General features: G+C 41.8%; 1 protein-coding gene and 1 long non-coding RNA gene across 4 annotated transcripts in view; one reads left to right on the top strand and one right to left on the bottom strand.

The window, feature by feature from the left end:
* The window catches only part of LOC143784397 (uncharacterized), a 272,312-nt gene extending 248,504 nt beyond the window's left edge, over window positions 1–23,808 (top strand). For both annotated transcript variants that reach the window (XR_013217777.1, XR_013217778.1), the window contains exon 3: window positions 23,588–23,808. This is a non-coding gene — a long non-coding RNA (uncharacterized LOC143784397). The remainder of the gene's footprint in view (window positions 1–23,587) is intronic.
* Window positions 1–25,378, bottom strand: part of SESTD1 (SEC14 and spectrin domain containing 1) — a 141,472-nt gene that overhangs the window by 16,857 nt on the left and 99,237 nt on the right. For both annotated transcript variants that reach the window (XR_013217776.1, XM_077272608.1), the window contains exons 6-12: window positions 25,101–25,214; window positions 23,828–23,925; window positions 15,882–15,937; window positions 8,386–8,597; window positions 6,674–6,796; window positions 2,925–3,119; window positions 453–567 (exon numbers count right to left, since the gene is read on the bottom strand). Coding sequence is in view for 1 of the 2 variants with exons in the window: in XM_077272608.1 (XP_077128723.1) it covers window positions 453–567; window positions 2,925–3,119; window positions 6,674–6,796; window positions 8,386–8,597; window positions 15,882–15,937; window positions 23,828–23,925; window positions 25,101–25,214 (913 nt within the window). In the remaining variant the exon portion in view is untranslated. The remainder of the gene's footprint in view (window positions 1–452; window positions 568–2,924; window positions 3,120–6,673; window positions 6,797–8,385; window positions 8,598–15,881; window positions 15,938–23,827; window positions 23,926–25,100; window positions 25,215–25,378) is intronic.

Raw genomic sequence — 25,378 nt, 5'->3', positions numbered from 1 at the left:
AGTGATAACAGTGGCCACCTAAACCACTTTATGGATTTGATTTGCTCTAGTATATTATTATATTTATATATTATATTATATTTTTCCATGTTTCAAATAGTTGAAGGGATTGTCCGAATAAAACAAGTTATCCCCTATCCAACCGCAGGACTGATGATTGGTATTTTATTCATAAATTAACTTTTATATATAAAAAGTTGTGAAACTTTTCTAACAAATGTATGCATAATCAGTAAATAGTCTACTTTTTATTCCTACAAATCTCTCATTGCTTTACCTAAAGAAAAAAACAAACAAATATGTGTACTCCAAAGATGGCTGACATCCATCCTTGACCTCTACGTACGTTTCCCTGCACTGTTAGCTATCCATAGCAAATGCATTGTGGGTGGTAGCGACTAATCTGTATTTATTTACAATGCGTGTACACAATGCGCCGGCTGGCTTCTTACCAACACTTTTGAGTTTTTCTTCAAGCAGTTTTAATGTTTGCTGAATAGCTGCTCCATCTGTAGGGGCCACATCAACACACAGCATACCCAGCAGGCCGTCCAATTGCTGCGATAGCTGACAAAAACAATATTTAGAAATCAGACTTTTGCTACGGCATTAACTGTGAGACAAGCTGTTAATATGCCTGGCAACAAAAGGCCTTTATATTAAAATATTTCATTTTCAGGAGCCCCAAGAAAATAATCAAGAAAAAATTGCATTTGTGATGTGTAACTATATGGGGTGTAACCCGAAATCAATGTCATTTACACTCTTCTCTCCATTCTCTGATTAGATATAATTTCTCTACAACTATACATGCTCTGTGCACAAATATTTTGCTGGCCGGGCGCCATTTCTTAAAAGGAATGTGTCATCAGAAATTGACCCATTTTTTACATCAATTTTTTTTGCCAATCAAGCATTTTTTTGTCTATTGTTTGTTGATTTTTTTGTCTTTACTTTTTTTTTTTATATCTAAGTTATTAAAAACCCTATATTCTTGCAGTTTTTCCACAGCTTCATAGGGTGACACTTTCTGTTCTGTAGAGATCACTTCTCAGCAGTCAACACTAACAGGAATATAATGAAAAGTAAACCCTTATATATGTACTAGATGGTGGCCCGATTCTAACGCATCGGGTATTCTAGAATATGTATGTCCACGTGGTATATTGCCCAGTGACGTAGTATATTGCCCAGTTACGTAGTATACAGCACAGAGCCACGTAGTATATTGCACAGCGACGCAGTATACAGCCACGTAGTATATTGCCCAGTGACGTAGTATATTGCCCAGTGACGTAGTATATTGCCCAGCGACGTAGTATATTGCCCAGCGACGTAGTATATTGCCCAGCGACGTAGTATACAGCACAGAGCCACGTAGTATATTGCACAGCGACATAGTATACAGCACAGAGCCACATAGTATATTGCCCAGCCACATAGTATATTGCCCAGTGACGTAGTATATTGCCCAGTTATGTAGTATACAGCACAGAGCCACGTAGTATATTGCACAGCGACGCAGTATACAGCCACGTAGTATATTGCCCAGTGAAGTAGTATATTGCCCAGTGACGTAGTATATTGCCCAGTGACGTAGTATATTGCCCAGTGACGTAGTATATTGCCCAGTGACGTAGTATATTGCCCAGTGACGTAGAATACAGCACAGAGCCACGTAGTATATTGCACAGCGACGTAGTATACAGCACAGAGCCACATAGTATATTGCCCAGTGACGTAGTATATTGCCCAGTGATGTAGTATATTGCCCAGCCACGAAGTATATTGCCCAGCCACGAAGTATACAGCACAGAGCCACGTAGTATATTGCCCAGTGACGTAGTATATTGCCCAGCCACGTAGTATATTGCCCTAGAAAACTGTCTTCCTCCTCCCCTAGAAAACTCACCTCCCCTTCCTCCCTGATCAATGACCTCTGCACAGAACATGCCTAGAAACTCTTCCTCCTCCCCTAGAAAACTCACCTCTTCCTCCCTGCTCAATGACCTCTGCACAGAACTTGCCTAGAAAATGGTCTTCCTCCTCCACTAGAAAACTCACCTCCTCTTCCTCCCTGCACAATGACCTCTGCACAGAACATGACTAGATAACTGTCTTCTTCCTCCCCTTACAATACTCACCTCCTCCCTGCACAATGACCTCTGCACAGATAATGCCTAGAACACTTCCTCCTCCTACCCCTAGAACACTCTCACCTCCTCTTCCTCTGTGAACAATGACCTCTGCACAGATCATGCCTAGAAAACTGTCTTCCTCCTCCCCTAGAAAACTCACCTCCTCTTCCTCCCTGCACAATGACCTCTGCACAGATCATGCCTAGAAAACTGTCTTCCTCCTCCCCTAGAAAACTCACCTCCTCCTCTTCCCTGCACAATGACCTCTGCACAGAACATGACTAGAAAACGGTCTTCTTCCTCCCATTACAAAACTCTCACCTCCTGTTCCTCCCTGCACAATGACCTCTGCACAGATAATGCCTAGAACTCTTCCTCCTCCTGTTCCCCCTAGAAAACTCTCACCTCCTCTTCCGCCCTGCACAATGACCTCTGCACAGATCATGCCAAGAACCAGAAGTCACATCTAGTCTTACTTGTACTGTTTTCTAGGGTCCATGCGGCTGCTGTAAAGCACAAGTGCTTAACAGAAGCTCAGTTAAGATTCACTCCTTTCCTGATCACGTACATTAAATAGAATTAAAAAAAAAAAATCTACAAAAAAAAAAGTGACTAAAGAATATTTTTCCAGTATGTGATTGGAATACATTTTAATTAATTATTGATACTGTAATTAAACCACTTGGAGGCGACACATTCCCTTTAAGTGTGATGTAATATACAGTATTTGTATAGTTACATCTTCCGGTGGTTATAGGTTGTCCCCCATCTTTAGGAGTGTAATACCTCTTGGGCGACTCCATGAAATTCTAGCGCTATCTGCAGCAGATTCTGACGAAACTCTAACTGGCTCGCCTGTCGGTAACAGACATCGCTGAGCCGCTGCTGCAAACTCTTCAGCTCCACCAGATCTTCTTCATCGCCGGCATTTAAGAGTGCGGCAATCTGCTGATTCAGCTCGACATACACCGCAAACCACTCCTGGAAAAAAGGAAAGGACAATGATGATGACGACAAGGCGCGTTCTATCAAAACTGCAACATAATAAGTCAAATACCACAGATCATCAAACACCGAGAACAAGGTTATCACAAAATACAGAAAATATTAATGCAGTGTAATATGAATAGAACCTAATTATTCAGAATAAATTAGTCAGACAGGTTTTTCTTTTCTCTGTATTTAATGGATACTTTTTGGTACATCTGGAGTCAGAATTTTAAAAAAAGTTATGGCTAGGAAGATTTTTGGGACATACACGCACAGTAACCAATTGGGCTGACCGAGATGGCTAGTCTGCTTCATCCCGCTGGGGAAATCAATCACTGCCCCATGAAGCTGTGCCTCGTAACGGCAGGTTTCTAATTCGAACCCAAGCACCTTGGGATTTCTGATTGTAGGGAATGTTAAAGAATAAAGAAATAAGACAGAACCCTTTATCCCCGCACCGGTTCTGGAAGCAATGACATCCTGTGCAGCGGTCACGTGACTGCTGCAGCCAATCAGTCACATGCACGGCCTGTGATCGCTGAGACTGATACAGCGGTCATGTGACTGGCAGAAAGTCGTCCAAGCAGGACAATGGAGTAGATGGAGGGGGGAATCGGCAGGATGGCGACAATGCATAATTTGGGTATTCAATGGGAGGCAGAAATGCTCATTTCTAATTTTTATATTTAGAGCAAATTGCAAAGTGTTTGGAATTTTTAAAAAGTAATAAAAAAAAAATTATATATATATATATATATATATATATATATATATATATATATATATATATATATATATATATATATATATATATATATATATATATATATATATATATATATATATATATATATATATATATATATATATATATATATATATATATATATAGAGATATATATATATATATATATATATATATATATATATATATATATATACCCACCTATATCTTATTAAAGTCACTGACTGCTCACCCTAGAACTGTAATATATCAGAATTGCAGCAATGTATTGCCAATTATAAGGCGCAGTCCTAATTCTCTCCTCCGACCTCTTTGGATGAGACATAGTCTCCATTATTGGCCCCTGGGCCGTAATTATGAAGGTGTGATCAGCAGTTACATGGGCATTTGATTTCCCCTAATTCATAAATTGCCCATTTATAAAGGGGAGCCGTGGATTTCCTGTGAGCGCATCACCAGCTTCTGTGCACGTTCCCTCGGCATTGAGCACCATTCTGTTGATGTGGCTGTAAATGGCTCGTGTAATGAGTTATCTCCGCTATATATAGTGCTCGGTGAGCAGGCAATGACCCGGCAGGAGCCGCAGCTATTCTATTAATGAGGAGTATCCGAGCCGGTAATAATAGGATCTTGTGACGGAGGAGTTGTCAGCACCGAGATAATGTCAAAAATGGAGATCGGCGCGTGCCGTAACGCCTGTAAAGCACAGCGTCAGCGATACATTCACTGATCAAACATTTTCTATAGTACTTGCTTTCACTCCCCCCCACAGTACCGGACTTTTAAAAAGGGGAAAAAGTGTTTTATTTGCCTTTATTTCTACATTTTCCTAAATTCTTTACTGAATTTTTTTTTTTATATTTGCTTTCACCAGGGAAATTAGATTAAATTAGATAAAACACTGCAGTATTTCTGCATTACGGTGTTTTAGGTCTTTGTGCGTAAAAGGCTTCAAGGAGATCCATCATTAGATTTCACAAATTCAAACTGCATATATTATCAAAGAGAACTCTTGGACCTGATGAAGCTGGTGTGTTTACTATGAAAATCCCTATCAAAATGGATGTACAATCTTGTTTGACATTTCTGCCCCCTTCAATCAAATGATAATTTTTTTGTATTCCAGTTCTAGCAGGAGTCTGAAAATTCTCATTTTTATGAAGATCGTACAGCCAATTCAGAAATGGATTTTAAAAGTAACTACACCAGCCTCATCAGGTTTAAGAGATCTTTTTAATAAATGATGCAGTTTGCATTGAGAAATCTGGTGAAAGATTCCCTTTAAATAGTCTAAAGGTTTCTAATGGGCATCCGCAGCTAGCAGACCTGGGGGGCCAAGGACACTGATCAACGTCACCGCTCATCAGTAGGGTGTGATTGCATTGTGGAGGGTGACAGTGGGAGCACCTTACACCCAATTAACCCATTAAACCTGTTCACGCAAACTACAACTCCCTTTCAACTGCAGCCTCTAGGGTAATGACCTGAGAAGCCCAGAACACAGATGACTTTGGAAGACGGTGGCTGTAGAGTAAGTTTGCAGATGAATGACTGACAAAGTACAACACGGATGGTTTGAGTCCAACAGTGCATACTGGTTTCTGGGTTCATAGATGGGAGACCAAGCCCATGACCCTGGCCCAGAGACTGGTTCCTTTTAAAGGGAATCTATCACCAGGTTTCTACACCTAATCTGAGAGCAGCATAATATAGGGGCAGAGATCCTGATTCCAGTGATGTGTCACTTACAGGGCTGTTTGCTGTAGCTATTCGAAAATCCTTGTTTTATCAGCAGGTTATACATCAAGGACTAGTAAACCTGCTGCCATGTATAATCCCACCCCCAGTACCGATTGGCAGCTTTCTGCCTACGCACAGTGTACCCATAAAGCAGCCAATCAGTGATGTGGGCAGATATACAGAGCTCAGCATTCAGAGAACTGATAGATGTGAACAAATAAAACAGTGATTTTATCAAAACTACAGCAAGTAGTCCAGTAAGTGATACATCGCTGGAATCAGGGTTTCTGCCCCTATATCATGCTGATCTCAGATGATGCAGCAAAAACCTGGTGACATATTCCCTTTAAATAACATACAGGGCGATGTGGTAGTAAACCTTACGTGATGTACCAGATATACTCGAGTATAAGCCGAGAATTCAGCCCATTTTTTTAGGGTGAAATTGCCCCTCTCGGCTTATACTCGAGTCATTCCCAGGCGTCGGCAGGGAGGGGGAGCGGCAGATGTCTAATAATACTCACCTGCTCCTGGCGCATTCCCTGCAGGTCCCTGGTTCTCCGGGCGCTGACAACTTCTTCCTGTATTGAGCGGTCACATGGTACCGCTCATTACAATAATGAATATGGACCAGACTCCACTCCCATAGGGGTGGAGCCGCATATTCATCAGCATTTGTGCAGCATTATATGGGGCATATTTTAATATGGAGCATCTTATGGGGCCCATCATAAACTGTATGGAGCATTATATGGGGCGTATTTTGTATGAAGCATCTTATGGGGCCCATTATGAACAGTATGGAGCATTATATGGGGCTCCTGATTCAATATGGATATTCAAAAACACTTAACCTACTGATGTCTCAATTAATTTTACTTTTATTGGTATCTATTTTTATTTTTGACATTTACTGGTAGATGCTGCATTTTCCACCCTAGGCTTATACTCGAGTCATTAAATTTTCCCAGTTTTTTGTGGCAAAATTAGGGGGGTCGGCTTATACTCGAGTATATACGGTATATAACCTAGTAGAACTTCTCGGCATACCCACACTTACACTGTGCTGACTCTCAATCTCTTCGTGTTTCTGTTGTAAAGCCTGAGACGCTCGGATAGAGTCCCCGATCCCCCACTGTGTTCTCAGCTGTTCTGATCCGGGTCCTTCCAGCCAGTTTACAACCTACAATAAAGACAGTTGTCATCGTCTCTGAATTATTTAGAGGAAGGAGCTGGATAATGCACGCTGGGAAAGGAGACATAAAATGTATATTCGTACAAAACACAATATTATATCCAGAGGATACAAAAGGCTCAGAAAAGTATAGTGCTGCAGGCCTTCCGGGGGGTCCAAGCGGTGAAAGAAAAGGCATAGGTCTTCAAAATCTAGCGAAAGATTACGGATTCATTCATCTGGGCTGTGACATTTGCTTGCCCACGGCAGAGTCGGGCACAATGGCTAAATGGAACAATTATCTTTGCCTATACAATAAAGGGTGCAGCGACACTTCAAAGAGGACCCGTCACTTACCAGAAAATGTATTTCGGCATATCTCAGGAATAAAAAAAAAAACAGGTTTCCAAAAAAAGAAAAGAAAATGTGAACACTCCTGCTGTGTATCACCCGACGCTAAGAATTATGTACGGGGAATGAATTTAGAATAAATCAAACTTTACAGTGGAAATCCAATCCCATTAAGCATTATATAAACAGCTAACAATGGACTAAAATAAAAGGAGAGATTCTTATCTTTAGGGTGTCGTGAGGTGCCCATAAAGCAGAGGTCAAAGGGGCCTAAAGCGATGGCCACAACGGACACCTGACATAGTATCCCCTGAAGAAGCGACTGGGAACAAGCGAAACACGCGCTGGAGAGCATGGTCTGTGGGATTTTACATGTTTCACCCTATTATGGGTACAATATGGAGAGGCAGATCGGATATCTAACCGCTACTCTATTCATTCTTTATGGGGCTGCCAGATGAAGTGAGGCACTCCACAGGGAATGAATGGAGCAGTGGTCGAGCATGTGCAGTCTGCTCTCCTGATCTACATGTCTCACACTACTAACACCTCATTTCATTTATAACAAGCTCTGGAGGCAGACTCAGGGAGATCTATGTCCGGCCCAGCTCATTAACATACAGGAAAAACATGGCTTTCTGTGGAATAAGCCATCAGATTGTAGATATCAAGGTATCATTTTATTCAACCATCTATGACATACATTACCATATAGGCTCTTTACGAGGGTTGATCCTACTGACAGATTCCCTATGACCAGAACATTACCTGTTTAAATCAGGTTCTTGTGTTAACAGTATTTTTAGTTTTTAAAACTGATTTTTTTTTACATATCAAAACCTGTATACATTTTTTAGACTAACTTCCTGTTGTTTCAGAGTATCCACACATACAAGAACTGCAATCACCAGACTCTGACTTTATCTTTTGACTTGAGGTGTCTATTGAGCATGTGCAAATGAAGGGAGGAGGAGCAGCGGAGCTGTAACGTGGTGTATTGTGATTGTCGGATCCTGTGTTATCAGCTGTGTACACAGATGTCACCTGTCATTGTAATCCTGCCTCTGATTATAAGACTTCCTGAAAACACTTCCATTTTGGTTTTTTTTAATACATGCAAGACAAATATCTGATTTGAACAATAGGTAATTTTCTGACAACAGCTTGTCTTAAAACCAGCACAATAATTTACCACCACGCTCCAGTAACCAGTCCTAATGTACTAATCAGCAATGCCGCGCTCTTACCTGCATCACCTTCTGCTGAATTTCGTCCAGCTGCGTGCGTTTGCTCCGCTGTCTGCACACTTCTTGGTAACGAGTATATTGTTCTCGGAGGGAATCCAGAAGTTTCATAACCTGAGGCTGCGCCAGAAGTTCATCGTCCATAGGGGACCATGCCACTCCTCCCTCTGAACCATTAAAGCGCCGCTGCTGAAGCTCAGAGAGCAACTCATGACCTTCAGAGGATCAAAAAATTGAAAATTAAATAAGGTAAAAAAATGAAAAAAAAAAAAAAAAAATACTCAAAACAATGATCTATAAAATACATTGTCAAAATAACCAAATACTTTCATTACACCTCGACATGCCCGGTCTGATCGCCGTGCCCAGTTTCTTGTATTGATACATCTATAACAAAATCTTGCTGCTAACGATTAATCAATAACACTAACATCTTCCGATCAGGAAGTAGATTATACAGTTTATAAAACTTCCTTATCCAAATTTGTGGTAATCTACATGTCACGGGGGTCTGTACAGCAAGTCATCGGAGTTCTAACCCCTTCACCCATGACCAGGCCAATTTCTACAATTCTGACCATTGTTACTTTATGGGGTAACTAGCTGTTTCCAGCCAGCTAACGCTCGGCACGCTCATTGCTATCTAATTAACGCTGCTGGTGATTAAACTAAAGTAAATAATGACAACATTCCATAGCGCTTACGCAGGTGGTAAATTAACTTAAAATGAAGTTAATAACAATAGTGTGGTGTTGTGGTGGGGGGCGGGATTGTGTGTGGTAATGTGGTGGGGGGCGGGATTATGTGTGGTAATGGGGTGGGGGGCGGGATTGTGTGGGGTGGGGGGGTGGGATTATGTGTGGTAATGGGGTGGGGGCGGGATTATGTGTGGTGATGTGTTGGGGGCGGGATTATGTGTGGTAATGGGGTGGGGGGGCGGGATTATCTGTAGTAATGTGGTGGGGGGCGGGATTGTGTGTGGTAATGTGGTGGGGGGCGGGATTGTGTGTGGTAATGGGGTGGGGGCGGGATTGTGTGTGGTAATGGGGTGGGGGGCGGGATTGTGTGTGGTGGGGGGTGGGATTATGTGTGGTAATGGGGTGGGGGCGGGATTGTGTGTGGTGATGTGTTGGGGGCGGGATTATGTGTGGTAATGGGGTGGGGGGGCGGGATTATCTGTAGTAATGTGGTGGGGGGCGGGATTGTGTGTGGTAATGTGGTTTATCTGTAGTAATTCAAAATTTTGTGTGGTGATGTGGTGGGGGGGCGGGATTATGTGTGGTAATGTGGTGAGTGGCGGGATTATGTGTGGTAATGTGGTGGGGGGCGGGATTATCTGTGGTAATGTGGTGGGGGGGATTATCTGTGGTAATGTGGTGGGGTGGCGGGATTATGTGTGGTAATGTGGTGGGGGGGCGGGATTATGTGTGGTGATGTGGTGGGGGGGCGGGATTGTGTGGTAATAAGGTGGGGGGGCGGGAGTATGTGTGGTGATGTGTTGGGGGCGGGATTATGTGGGGTGATGTGGTGGGGGGGTGGTGGGGCGGTATTATGTGTGGTGATGTGGTGGGGGCGGGATTTGTGGGGGGCAAGATTGTGTGTGGTGCGGATTTTGTGTGGTAATGTGGTGAGGTGGCGGGATTATGTGTGGTGATGTGGTCGGGGGGCGGGATTGTGTGGTAGTGGGGTGGGGGGCAGGATTATGTGTGGTGATGTGGTGGGGGGCAGTGCTACTGTGCAGGGGGCGGGATTAGCGAGTAATCACGATGACTCATATATATAGATAACTCTGGAACGCTTCAACATATTCGACTGATTCCGAGACTGTTTGTTTGTGTGACATATTGTACTTCATGATAGTAGTAAACTTTGTTCGATATGACTTGCATTTATTTGTGAACAAATTGGAAATTTGGCAAAAAATGTTGCACATTTTGAAATTTTCAAACTTTTATTTTTTATGCTCTTAAATTAGAGTTATGCTACACAAAATAGTTAATAAATAACATTTCCCACCTGTACTTTACATCAGCACTATTTTTGAAACACATTTTTGTTAGAAGGGTTAAAAGCTGATCAACAATTTCTCATTTTTACAACAAAATGTACAAAACCATTTTTTAAGGGACCATGTCAGAATTTAAGAGACTTTTAGGGGCCTATATGACAGAAAATAATCAAAAATGACACCATTCTTAAAACTGCATGCCTCAAAGTACTAAAACCACATTCAAGAACTTTATTAAGCCTTCAGGTTCTTCACAGGAACTGAAGCAATGTGGAAGGAAAAAAATAATTAACTTTTTTTCACAAAAAGTTTACTCTAGACCCCCTTTTTATTCTCACAAGGGTAACGGGAGAAAATGGACTCCAAAATATGTTGTGAAATTTCTCATGATCACGCAGATACACGCAGATATGTGGGGGATAACTACTGTTTGGGCGCATAGCAGGGCTTGGAAGGAAAGAAGCGCCATTTGACTTTTTGAATGCAAAATTTGTTGGAATCAATAGCAGTCAACATGTAGCCTCTGGAAAGCCCCTAATGTGCCTAACCAGTGGAAACCCCTCACAAATGACCCCATTTTGGAAACTACATCCCTCAAGGAACTTAACTAGATGTGTCGTGAGAACAACAATGTTCTTTTAGCCCCAAATTTTTCATTTTCACAAGGGTAACAGAAAAAATTGCACCAAATAAATTGTTGTGCAATTTCTCCTGAGCAAGCTGATACCCTATATGTTGGGGAAAACGACTGTCTGGGAGCACAGCAGGGCTCAGAAAGGAAGGAGTTACATTTTGAAACGCAGACTTTGATGGAATAGTCTGCGGGTATCATGTCAAGTTTGGAAAGCCCCTGATGTGCCTAAACAATGGAAATCCCCCACAAGTAACCCTATTTTCGAAACTAGACCCCTCAATAAATGTATTAAATTTATCTAGACGAGTAGTGAGCGCCTAGAACCCACAGGTTTTTCACATATTTTTTTTCATTTTCACAGATCAACGTTGTAAAATTCTATTTTTTCCCACAAAAATTTTGTTTTAGTCCCAACTTTTTTCATTTTCACAAGAATAGCAGGAGAAAATGGATCCCAAAATTTGCTGTGCAATTTCTCTTGAGTATACAACTACCCCATATGTGGTCTAAAACTACTTTTGAGGCACAGTGCAAAGCTCAGAAGGGAAGGAAAAACATATTGGAGTTCAGTTATGGACTGGTGTGAAAGTGCCATGTAACATTGGCAGAGCCGCTGAGGTGCAGAACAGCAGACCCCCCACAAGTGACCTCATTTTACAAACTACACCTCTCACTGAATTCATCAAGGAGTGCAATGATCATATTGACACCACAGGTGTGTCACAAAATGACAGATTTATATCAGTTTTTGATGTTTGGCTGCTGTCAGAAACTAAAACGCTATATTTTGAGTTAAATTTTTTTCATATTTTCTGCTGACAGTCTCGTGAGGTCTCGTTTTTTGCGGGACGAGGTGACGTTTTTATTGGTACCATTTTCGGTCACATGACGTTTTTTGATCACTTTCTATTCCATTTCTTGGAGGGCAGAATGAACAAATCCAGCAATTTAGGAATTTTTTATTTTTTATCCCGTTCTTCGTGGGGTAAAAATTTATAAGCCAGCTTTATTCTTCGGGTTAGATTACAGCGATACCACATTTATATTTGTTTTTATGTTTTGGCGCTTTACGCAAAAACTTTTATAGAAAAAATAATTATTTTTGAATTGCTTTATTCTGAGAGCTATAACATTTTCATTTTTTCCTTCAACACTTGTTTGAGGGAGTTTTATCCATTCTTCCTTGGAAAACTTCCAGTTCTGTGAGATTCCTGGGTCATCTTGCATTTACTGCTATTTTGAGATCTTGCCACCCATTTTCAATGATGTTTAGCTCAGGGGACTGTGAGGGCCATTGTAAAACCTTCAGATTGCACCTTCCTTTTGAGGTCATCTATTGTGGATTTTGATGAGTGTTTAGGATCATTATCCATTTGTAGAAAACATCCTTTTTTCATCTTCCGGTTTCTTTTTTAAAGATGGTCTTAAATGCATCATGCTTCTTTAGATGTTCTTTTGCATACTTCTGAGGCTGAATTTTATGGTGAGGACGCAGGAGAGGTTTTCTTCTGATATCTTTTCCATGAAGGCCATATTTATGCAGGTGTTTCTGAACAGTAGAAAAATGTACCACAACTCCAGTCTGTTAAACCTTTCTCAAGGTTTTTTTGCAGTCAAGCGGGGTTTCTGATTTGCCTCTCTAGCAATCCTACTAGCGGCTCGCACTGAAATTTTGCTTGGTCTTCCAGACCTTATCTTGACCTCCACTGTTTCGCTTAACTGCCGTTTCTTAACATTTTGAATTGAGGAAAGGGCAACTTGAAAACGCTTTGCTATCTTCTTATAGCCTTCTACTGCTTTGTGGGCCTCTACCATTTCAATGTTCAGAGTGGAAGCTGCTTAGAAGAACCCATGGGTGCTGTTTTTTGGCACAAGGATAGAGGAGGCCCGGTTCCTATAAAGCTGGAAAATTTGCATCACCAGGGCTTTTCTAACTGTGATAGTGAACAAGACATAACCCTAACAAGCTAATTAAGGTCTCAAACCTTGGTCAAAGTTATTTGCGCACACAAATCTCCAAGGGTGCCCAAACTTTTGCATTGGCCCATCTCCCTTTTTGTAAGATATATTTTTTTGCCTAAAATACAAAGGAAATGTGTCATCTTTAACTTTAGGCCTTTTAGAGATAATTTCATCGTCAACTGGCTTAACTGGTCACAATAACAGTAATTTTGACCAGGGGTGCCCAAACTTTTGCATGCCACTGTATCAATTGCACTGTTCCTATTCATCTCAGCAGCTGACATCATTAGCTTCAGTCATCTCTTGATGAAAACCCAAACTATCAGTGAACCGCTGGACCCTATAAACATCCATAGATGTGTAATTACACGAGGAGCATCCAAACTATTAAGAGACTGCATGATTTACTGCTGAAATTCAGGTGCGGTGAAATTAAAAAATATGGTCAATTGGTGAAAATAAATAGAAATATATATTTTTCTTCGCCTTTGAGAGAAAGCAGCGCGGCATGTAATTAGTGATGAGCGGTTTAGATTATTTATCATCATCGTAGTGAAGGCAATTTGCTGTTCCGCTACTTATTTAAAACACTATCATTGGCATGTCTCTCCTTTTTGGGTCTGGATACACGTGGAGCATTATGATGCCGTTACTGGAGACGTTGTGGCATAATTTCCGGTTGTCAGCTCCTAATTTCACCACTAATGAAAAATAAAGTTTTTGACGATGGTTTGGTCCAGGTCTTGTGGCTTAAGTTGGGACACTAAATATGTCTGCATACACTTGTCTTAAAAAACGCTCTTGGCTGGGTTCACACTACAAGATAGGTTCCACGCTGGTCTCTTTGATTTCTCTTCTGGTGGGGAGAGTATCAACGCTGCAGCCAATCATTGAACCCATCGGTCACTGCTCCAGGTACTGTTTGGTTGCAGTGGTCATGCACCGATCCGCAGGAAAAAAAAAAAAAAAGAAGGAGACAAATGGGGTACTCAAAAAGCAACAGCGGACCTGTGAGCGAGTATAATTATTTTTAGGGCATGCTGGAACAAAAGAGCCTCTTTAATGGAGCACTGTTTAAACACGGGATTTCCAGAAGACCACTTTAAACAGGCAAGACCCTATATTTTGTGAGGCACCGCAACGCGTAGTCAACCATATACTGAAAACTGAAATGTGCTAACTGATGAAGCCTGCAAAATCTTGTAGTTCCTCGCCTACGTCCACGTATGATGATGATTAGTTCTTCTAAACTCCATACGGGGTCAGCTGACGATCAGCACAAGGTCGATGCAGCAAAGCCTAGTCAGAAGCAGCAGTAAATATAGGTCCTTGAGTCATTCTTACCCGTCTTGTAGAAGTAAATTCTCTTCATTTATTTCTGGCTCTGGGAATGGTGAGTGGGACGTCACACCTAATGTTTTCCCCTGATGGGGAGAAACATCCATGTTAGGTCTTCCTAATCCTTCCACACATTGTGGAGCTACCGTAGCTTTGGCGCAAACACAAAGTGGAGAAGTGGTAGAGAGCCAACGCTCGAAAAGGGGAATTTGGCTACTATCGAGCTTTGTTATTCTAAAATACAAGAATCATTTGGGGGTCCCTTATTCTAAAAGCAAAAAAACCCTTTATGTGCACTGGATATTTCCAATGCGGGGGTTTAAGGAGTATTTTCTTCTCAGACACTCGATCTACCATATAGAGCATGGAGAGAGACACCTATGACTTCTATTTCTGGTCAGAAATCATGGAGGCCCATAGCAAAAGTCCCAATTGTCCTCCCCCACCACCACACACGCACATGCAATATTCTGGCACGCACACAAACAGTATCATAACGTCACCTCCTCAATAATACGATATATATACACAAGATATGAATACACGATAATGTCACCTCCTCACTTGCAGACCAGGACAGGTGATCGCTCACTGATCTGCGAGGGGCTCTAAATGTCTTACTGGAATGGAGCTTTATCCAGACAGTCTTATAGAGAATTAATTTTTGAAATGATGACGTGTACACGTGGCCACCGCTCCATTCTGGTGGAGCATTTTCAAGAGATCAACCTGGGTCCCAGGGGATGAACCTCCACTGATCATAAAGTTATCACCTATTATGTGGATTGGTGAGAACTTCCAATCATGGGAATAACTAACCCTTTAGCTAGAACTACATATACTATTGCGTGTCCAGCCTTACCATGGTTCACATTTCATTAAAGGGATTGTCCACTACAGGACCCCTTATAATGGCACCGAGGGAACAGCATACATAAAAAAAAAATAAAAACGGTCATTATCTCCCGGAATGGCGTCACTTCTCCGCTCTCAGTCCCGTGTCCCTTGCCAGTCTCTTGATGTAAGAAACGCTGATGGGTTGAAGATTTGTTCTTCGTCTCTAGGATAAGGTTGACAAAACTGCATTTGATCAGCGGCAGCTGACTGGTCGGTCATTTGACATCGTTTATGTCTGGAGTTTAGTGGGGAACACAGCGCTGAGAATACAGGAGCATCGCTGGTCCAGGGGGTATGTAAAAAAATAATGTCATTTTTATAGCTAGCTCCCTGGGGCCATTACAAGGTGTTGTCCTGTAGCGGACAATCCCTTTAAGGACTCTAATGTTTTATTATACATACTTAGTACATTACTGAATATGCTGGCAAGAGCCTCAACAAGCTGCACTCCCCATCACAACCACTGGGTGGCCATTAAATAGCGTAAACGTCACCCAGCAGAGCACCACACAGTCAGGAGCTTGTTCCCCCCCCCCCCCCCCTCTAAAAAAAAAAAAAAAAAAAAATCTTCTACCATTTATGTCAGGATATGTTGAGCCAAGAAGAAAGGAAAGAAGGATGTATTTGTATAGATCATTTTTATAATTCAACACATCTTACCTGTTTGTAGAACCGTTTCTGGATCAACAGAAGGAAGGTAATTGAAATCCATTGACCTTGAGATGAAAAGGAAACATTGATTTTCATCACTTCCAATGCACATATCACGTATTCTAATTTCAGTATGTTACACTGACATAATAGTAATACAAGCAAAATGGAGGTAATTTTCATCTTTTACTTAAATTGCTCCCTCGACAGGAAGAAGTAATGTACGTCACAGAACAGTGCGCCTGGGTGAGAAGCAAACTCCCAGATGGTGCATACTGATAGAATCGGCAGAACATACAAGACGTCAATGTTGATTTTATGAAGCTTTTCATTTAAAGTAATAAAAGAAATCTTCAGGTCAGAAAAGAAAACAGAAAAAATAGGGTACCGTCTTTTTTGGACTACAAGACACATTTTTAAACAAGAAAAACCCTTGTTAAAAAGTGTGTGTGTGTCTTATAGTCGGGAGGCAGCTTCCTGTGATGGAGGAGAACACAGACACCGCCTCCTTCCCGATCACAGAGAAAGCGGCCCTCTACTCCTGACATACACTGATCTGCAGGAGCGGAAGCTGCCGGGACCGAACTTAGGCTGCAGGAACGTCTGCATGAGTAATTGCAGGACCTTTCAGGTCATGTGACTGATTGAGCTAATCAAGTGGAAGGTCCTGTAAATGCTCAGCTCGTGCAGCCTCCATACAGGTTCCAATCAGGAACTGCAGGATGTGGTAATGTATAGTGTGTGCGTGAGCATGTCTATATGTATATGTCTATATGGGCATGTAACAGAGCAGTGTATGTCTATGGGCATGTGCAAAAAGCAAGAAAGACCAGACACATGACGGGTGTGCACACCTGTTTCAATACTCAGACCAAGAGTGGATTTGTGTGGCCTAGTGTTCACATAAAGCTATATATTTTATCATTGTTTTCTTGGTCTGAGTATTAAAACAGGTGTGCACACCCGTTATGTGTCTGGTCTTTCTTGCTTTTTGCTCATGTTGTATTCCCAGGCATGGTTTGGCACTCTGGTACATATATTGACATATATACTATTTAATGGAGGTGCACCCTATTTCTCTTTTGTCTATGGGCATGTAGCAGAGAAGTGTGTATGTATATGTGCTTATGTAGCAGAGCTGTGTGTCTATATATGCATTTGTAGCAGAGCTGTGTTTGTCTATGTTAATGTGCCAGAGCTGTGTATGTATATGTGTTGTGTGTACAACACTGCATATAGACACCAACAGTAGATATATTACATCCCTATTGTACCCTAGTATATTAAGGGGAACCTGTCAGGTCCCCCATGCCCTCCAATTCAGCAGAATTCACCTATTTGTGATTAAACTCCCTCACTAACCAGCCCTGTATAACTTAATTCAGTTAAAGGGAACCTGTCACCCCCAAAATCAACGGTGAGGTAAGGCCACCGGCATCATGGGCTTAACTACAGCATTCCGTAATGCTGTAGATAAGCCCCCGATGTAACCTGAAAGATGAGAAAAAGAGGTTAGATTATACTCGCCCAGGAGCGGTCCAGTCCGATGGGCGTCACGGTCCGGTCCAGTCCAGCGCGACCCATCTTCTTACGATGACGTCCTCTTCTTGTCTTCACGCTGCGGCTCCGGCGCAGGCATACTTTGTCTGCCCTGTTGAGGGCAGAGAAAAGTACTGCAGTGCGCAGGTGCCGGGAAAGGTCAGAGGCCCAGATCCTGCGCACTGCAGTATTTTCCTCTACCCTCATCAGGGCAGACAAAGTACGCCTGTGCCGGAGCCGCAGCGTGAAGACCAGAAGAGGACGTCATCGTAAGAAGATGGGAGGCGCCGGATCCAGACCAGCAGCGGGACCGCCCCTGGGTGAGTATAATCTAACCTCTTTTTCTCATCTTTTAGGATACATCGGAGGCTTATCTACAGCATTACAGAATCTACTACTGTATATAATTGTCTAAGGGTCACTTCCGTCTTTCTGTCTGTCTTCTGTCTGTCATGGATATTCAATGGTCGCGGCCTCTGTCTGTCATGGAAATCCAAGTCGCTGATTGGTCGTGGCAAAACGCCCATTGCCACGACCAATCAGCGACGGCCATAGTCTGGCAGCGAAATGGCCGCTGCTTTACTGCCCTGCAGTCAGCGCTGAGTGCTCACACAGGGTTAATGCCAGCGTTACCGGAGCGTGACGTCATCACAGGTCCTGCGCTCATACCAACCCTGGGACCGGAAGCTGTCACGTGCACCGCACACATGCGCCAGGACTTCAAGGGGCCTTCGGAAGGTGAGTATATGTTTATTTTTTATTTTAAGTCTTTTTTAACCGCGCATATAGTGCCCACATTGCTATATACTACGTGGGCTGTGTCGGTTCTGTTATATAGTACGTCGACTGTGCAATATACTACGTGGCTCTGTTATATACTACGTGGCTGTGCAATATACTACGTAGCTATGCAATATACTACGTGCCTCTACAATATACTACGTGGCTATGTTATACACTACGTGGCTCTGCTATATACTACGTCGCTGACCAATATACTACATAGCTGTGCAATACACTACGTGCCTGTGTTATATACTACGTGGCTGTGCAATATACTACGTGGCTCTACAATATACTATGTGGCTCTGCTATATACTACGTGGCTGACCAATATACTACATACCTGTGCAATACACTACGGGGCTATGTTATACTCTACATGGCTGTGTTATAAAAGCATAAAGTTGTAGCATACATAATACATATAGGGAAAATCATGCTATGTAATATATGTAAAAAGTATACCCTCCTAAATATGTATGTCACGGACTTAATAGGGACAACTGCCACAACAGAAATCCTAAATCACCACAAGAACACAGTTATATCCCATAAAAAATCACTTTTATTAATATACCTTTAAAAACAATATATAGGCACAAGGGACAAAGGTAGGGGTAGTGGAACACCGAACCACAATACACTGTAAACACAGGGACCTGTGAAACCCCCCATAGCTGGTACACCCAGCAGCACTGAGTAGTAATAGGATAACAGCCCGAAAAAATAAAAAGAATGGTAGATAAAATACGACAGGCGTGATATCAAGCACCTACATAGGTGCAGACACAATTAAATATGCACTGTACCTGGTGTGTACACCAACTGGGGGGCCAGGACCCACCCTGACGCGCGTTTCGGAGCAGGAACACTGCTCCTTCCTCAGGGGGCGTCGGCGTCGCCCCCTGAGGAAGGAGCAGTGTTCCTGCTCCGAAACGCGCGTCGGGGTGGGTCCTGGCCCCCCAGTTGGTGTACACACCAGGTACAGTGCATATTTAATTGTGTCTGCACCTATGTAGGTGCTTGATATCACGCCTGTCGTATTTTATCTACCATTCTTTTTATTTTTTCGGGCTGTTATCCTATTACTACTCAGTGCTGCTGGGTGTACCAGCTATGGGGGGTTTCACAGGTCCCTGTGTTTACAGTGTATTGTGGTTCGGTGTTCCACTACCCCTACCTTTGTCCCTTGTGCCTATATATTGTTTTTAAAGGTATATTAATAAAAGTGATTTTTTATGGGATATAACTGTGTTCTTGTGGTGATTTAGGATGGCTGTTATATACTACGTAGCTCTGCTATACTCTACGTACGCTGTGTTACATACTACATAGCTCTTCTATATACTACGTAGCTATGTTATATACTACGTCGGTTGTGTTATATACTACGTCACTGTGCAATATAGTACGTAGCCTGTGCTATATACTACCTACATATTCTAGAATACCCGATACGTTAGAATCGGGCCACCATCTAGTATATATATATATATATATATATATATATATATATATATATATATATATATATATATATATATATATATATATATATATAATAATTATCTAAGGGGTACTTCCGTCTTTCTGTCGGGAATTTCCGTCACGGAAATCCCGCGTCGCTGATTGGTTTCGCCAGCTGCCTGTCATGGCTGCCGCGACCAATCAGCGACGGCCACAGTCCAATTAGTCCCTCCCTACTCCCCTGCAGTCAGTGCCCGGCGCCCGCATACTCCCCTCCGGTCACCGCAAACACGGGGTTAATGCCAGCGGTAATGGACCGCGTTATGCCGCGGGTAACGCACTCCGTTATCGCTGCTATTAACCCTGTGTCTCCCCCAACTTTTTACTATTAATGCTGCCTATGCGCGCATCGCCAGAGCTTCGCTGGATCCCGGCGGGTGAGTATATAACTTTTTTATTTTAATAATTTTTTTAAACAGGGATATGGTGCCCACACTGCTGTATACTACGTGGGCTGTGTTATATATATATATTGCGTGGCTGCTATATACTACGTGGCCAATGTTAGATACTATGTGGGCTGTGCTTTGTACTGCGTGGGCTGTGCTATGAATTACGTCGCCAGTGTTATATACTGCGTGGCCTGTGTTATATACTACGTGGAAGATAGCCGTAGGCACTACTATAAATTGTGGTGCACAAGTAGGTGCCCAAACCGTACTTATGTTGTGGATAAACTTGGCACACACGTGGTCAAATGAAAGTGAGATTTAATTGAAAGAGAGTACATACAATATTGACGTTTCGGTCTCAGGTTAGACCTTCATCAATGTACTAAATAAAGAAAAATAGTGAAACAAAAATAAAATGGGTATATACAATAATATTTACAGTATTGTCAATCATAAGTTATTATGATTGACAATACTGTAAATATTATTGTATATACCCATTTTATTTTTGTTTCACTATTTTTCTTTATTTAGTACATTGATGAAGGTCTAACCTGAGACCGAAACGTCAATATTGTATGTACTCTCTTTCAATTAAATCTCACTTTCATTTGACCACGTGTGTGCCAAGTTTATGTGTTATATACTACGTGGCGAGTGTTATATACTGCGTGGCTGCTATATACTGCGTGGGCTGTGTTATATAGTACGTGAGCTGTGTTATATACTGTTAGGGCTGTGTTATATACTACGTGGCGAGTGTTATATACTGCGTGGGCTGTATTAACGCATCGGGTATTCTACAACAACATATATGTATGTATATGTATATATATATATATATATATATATATATATATATATATATATATATATATATATATATATATATATATATATATATATATATATATATATATATATATATATATAGCAGCCACATAGTATATAGCACAGGCCACGTACTATTTGTCTGCTATATACTACATGGCTCCAATGTATACGTGGCCTGTGCTATATACTATGTGGCTGCTATATACATACATGCATATTCTAGAATACCCGATGTGTTAGAATCGGCCCACCATCTAGTGCTGTAGATAAGCCCCTGATGCCGGTGGGCTTACCTCACCCTCGATTTTGGGGGTGACAGATTCCCTTTAAGTAAATGCTTTAAAAAAGCATTTGTAACCTCCGCTGTTCCTATGCTGAGGAGGGCTTTGACTAGTTGATGGGGCGTTACGTTTCCCAGAATAGTCAGCCCTCTTTCCGTGTTATCACACCCCTGTGGGAGTGAGAACATAATTTACACAAGCCGTATCATCGTCGTTCCAGCAGTGTTACTGCATCTCTGAAGTTGGGTGTACACTTCCTGGCTTCAGAGGTGCACTGTGAATGACTGGGAGCCATCTTCTGAAGTTCCGGTCATGTGCAGTGTGCGCCTCTGAAGCCGGGAAGCGTACACCTGGCTGGGAAACTAGTCAAAGCCCTCATTAGCAAAGGAAAAGGGGAGGTCTTAAATGCTTCTTTAAAGCATTTATTTAACGGATTATGCAATACAGGGCTGGTTAGAGAGGGAGTTGAATCCCACATAGCCGAATGCTCCTGGATTGGAGGGCATGGGGGACCTGACAGGTGCCCTTTAAAATTAGTGAAATTGACTTCTCCACTTTATACCACTAGGGAAATTTTAATTAATAGGAAAAAATGTTTTTCCTATTTTCTGCTGTCTAAAACCTAGGGTGCATCTTATGGTAAGGTGAGTCTTATAGTCTGAAAGATACGGTAAATGCTTTAAAAAGGTTATCTAGAACAATTTTTTTTCTTTTTTTTTGTCTTACTGTGGGCCTAAAAATTAACAGGCAGGTAGCTACAGTATTAACAGAGGGAGCTACATGCATCCGGCACGTGATCACTGCAGCCAATCAGGGGCTGCAGCGCTAATCTGCTGTACTTCTGGCATCACCACTCAGTGATGGGAGCCATGATGCCAGTAGTAGGGCCTGTGACTGCTGCAGCCATTGACTGCATGTAACCAGAGATTGGTACAGCACTGCAGACTTGGCACTCGATCACTGGGGAAAAATTCGGTAATTTTTATTTATTTATGTTTAATCCATTGGCAGTTGTTTCTAATAAAATCACGTTAGATAGTATTAAGTTATCTGTATAAATACAGTTTAGCAGCCATCACTGTTGCAGGGAGCTCACCGGATACAGATCCCAACCAGTTCAGAAAGACTTGTATAAATTCCTATGTGGTGGGGTTTGACCTACTGATGACATCAAACAAAGAATTGTAATATTTTTTCTATTCCAATTTTCTGCGGCATTTTTTTTTCTCATTTTCTGTAAGGTTGTATTATTTTTCTATTTGATCCTGCCTAGAAACTACCTTTCCTTCCCTGCTTGTCCTTATCTTTATTGAGGTTGGCTAACACAAGGTGAGGTTTTTAGCAAAATAGTGCTGACCAAGTTCCCTATTTTATTGACATGTACTATTACCATGTACTTACAACAGGGTATGTGTGTTCATTTTCTTTTTTATTGGGGGGGTTTGGTCTGTGAAATGGCCACAGTGTGTACTTGCTCTTACACATTGCACTTAAACCAACTCATGCTCCGGCTCATTTCATTGTTTTTCCTGTGTTTTTTTGTACTTTGTACATTGAGGGGCATGGCCCCCTTTTAGAGCTAGGCATTTCACCTTTATAGCTTCCCATGGGCAGGTGTCTGAATAGTCAGGGCTGGGTCCTGCTCTGCCCTTCCCTATATTGGGGTGGGTTGACATATGGTGAGATAGGATAGGACCGTGCTAGATACTAGAGATAGAACGTCCAGATTGGATACGCCTTGTCGTGGTGGGATGACATTTACGTTGATCAAAATACTGTTAACTAAGTATTAGTGATGAGCGAATGTGCTGGGATAAGGTGTTATCTGTGCGTGCTCCGGTCATAACCAAGTATCTTCGGCGTGCTCGAATATGTTCGAGTCCCCGCGGCTGCATGTCTCACGTCTGTTAGATAGATTAAAAAATGCAGGGATTACTGGTTTGTTAGACAATCCCTGCATGTGTTGCGGCTGTCGAACAGCCGCGAGACATGCAGCCAGGGGGACTCAGACATACTCGAGCATGCTGAAGAAACTCTGTTAGAACCAGAGCATGCTCAGATAACACCTTATCCCAGCACGATCGCTCATCGCTACTAAGTACCCTATGTCATTTACATGTACAATTACTGTTACTACAGGGTATATGGTCATTTTGTTTTTATCTTGGGTTTTATCTTACAGGGAAGTTATGTATAAATGTTTCCGATACTATAAAACTTTTCTGATGGACCTTATCGGAGTGTTAAAATACCAAAACCATGATGTGCGAGTTCATTGTCCATCATTTCTGGCTTCTAACTTCTCCGATAATACAAATATTGTTGAGAAATGACAAAGCGCTACCTCTTTTATTTACAGGCTACAGATGCAGCGGAGATCAAAGGTGGAGCTCCCCATTAAGTCGGCCATTATTTAGAGAGAACGAAGCCCCCGCAGATGCTGTGCGGATGCACATTCCACGCTGAATGACTCTTCACGCTCCTTCCTCTGCTGGTTCGGGCAGGCAGGCGGCACGCACGGCTTTCTGATAATGGGATTATGATGATAGCGCTGCACAGCACAAGTACAAGCACAGTACAATCAGCCTGTTTCACAAACCTGTCTTTCTCGTTCTGATTTCCCTTATCACTTCCATTGTTGATAACAGCCAGCTCGTCCAGAAGCGATGTCGACTCTTTTGTGAACTTCTCGAATACCTGCAATGCAGAGGCAAAACATTATCCCGCACAAAAGAGGAAGAACTTCTATTCTGTTTGGCAGAATGAATACAAATAACATATTACACGCAGAAACACTGCGAGCACGACCCATTATAAAAAGAACAATACTGCTGACGGGGAATAAAATACAGCCCGCAATGGTCACACAAATAATCCATCACAGCTGAATCTACAGACAACTCGTCATCATTGTTTAAATCAGAATTTGTGATAAATTTAATCTAAAAAAAAAAATGGCATTGCTTTTATTTTTTTCATATCACAATTGTATTTTTTAAAAAAAGTAATAATAATCTTGCAATTTTCACACTGGGGCTATTTTTGACTCAAGTTTGTGTTCTATACACAAGACTGTTCAGAAGTCTCAGAGGCAGGATTAAAATAACAGGTGACACCTCTATACACAGGATTCACCATTCACAAATGCCATTTCACAGTTGACCCAGCTCCCCCTCTTGTTACAATATAGTTTGCACACTCTCATTAGATGCTTCAATACAAAAGATAGGGTCAGAACTAGTGATGTGCGAACGTGCTCAGATAAGGTGTTATCCAAGTGTCTTCTGCATGCTAGAATAATATGTCCAAGTCCCCGGGGCTGCATGTCTCAGGGCTGTTTGACAGCGACAACATATGCAGGGATGGCCTGTTTCTTAGGCAATCCCTGGATATGTTGTGGCTGTCGAACAGCCCTGAGACATGCAGCCCCGGCGACTCCAGCATAGTATTAGAGCATGCTGAAGACACTAGGTTAACACCTGAGCATGCTCAGATAACACCTTATCCGAGCACGTTCGCACATCACTAGTTCTGACCGTAGCTTTTGTATTGAAGCATCTAATGAGAGTGTGCAAACTTCATTGAGAAGAGAGGGGGGAGCAGGGTCAATGTACATGTTATATATATATATATATATATATATATATATATATATATATATATATATATATATATATATATATATATATATATATATATATATATATATATATATATATATACACACACACACACACACACAAATAAGTACATTTAACATAGAAACCAAGTGATTCAAACAAGGTGTCATTTTCTGATGATACATTAATAAATCAGCAATGATAAATCCATGACGGATGTGTGTACGTAATTTTGTTTTGATTTTTACTTACTAGTCTCTTATTCAGCCAATCCATATGGTCATAAGTAAGGCTTCCTCCGAACTCTTCTGTGAGCTGGGATGGTTCTATGTACCTTGTCAGCTTATTACCAGACACCAAGATCACCTAGAAAAAAGCGCAATAAGAGTGACAAACATAAACTGGCTGCATCCACTTCCCAAAATGTTACATTAACCTGGATATTATCTAGCAGAAGGAACACACATTACAGAATGGACCATGAAACACTCAAACTCGTGAGCACAAGATAGAAAATGTCTCTTCACACT

The sequence above is a fragment of the Ranitomeya variabilis genome, chromosome 7 (genome assembly GCF_051348905.1).
Source record: "Ranitomeya variabilis isolate aRanVar5 chromosome 7, aRanVar5.hap1, whole genome shotgun sequence".
NCBI lineage: Eukaryota > Metazoa > Chordata > Amphibia > Anura > Dendrobatidae > Ranitomeya > Ranitomeya variabilis.
This window is presented reverse-complemented; position numbering and strand designations above follow the sequence as displayed.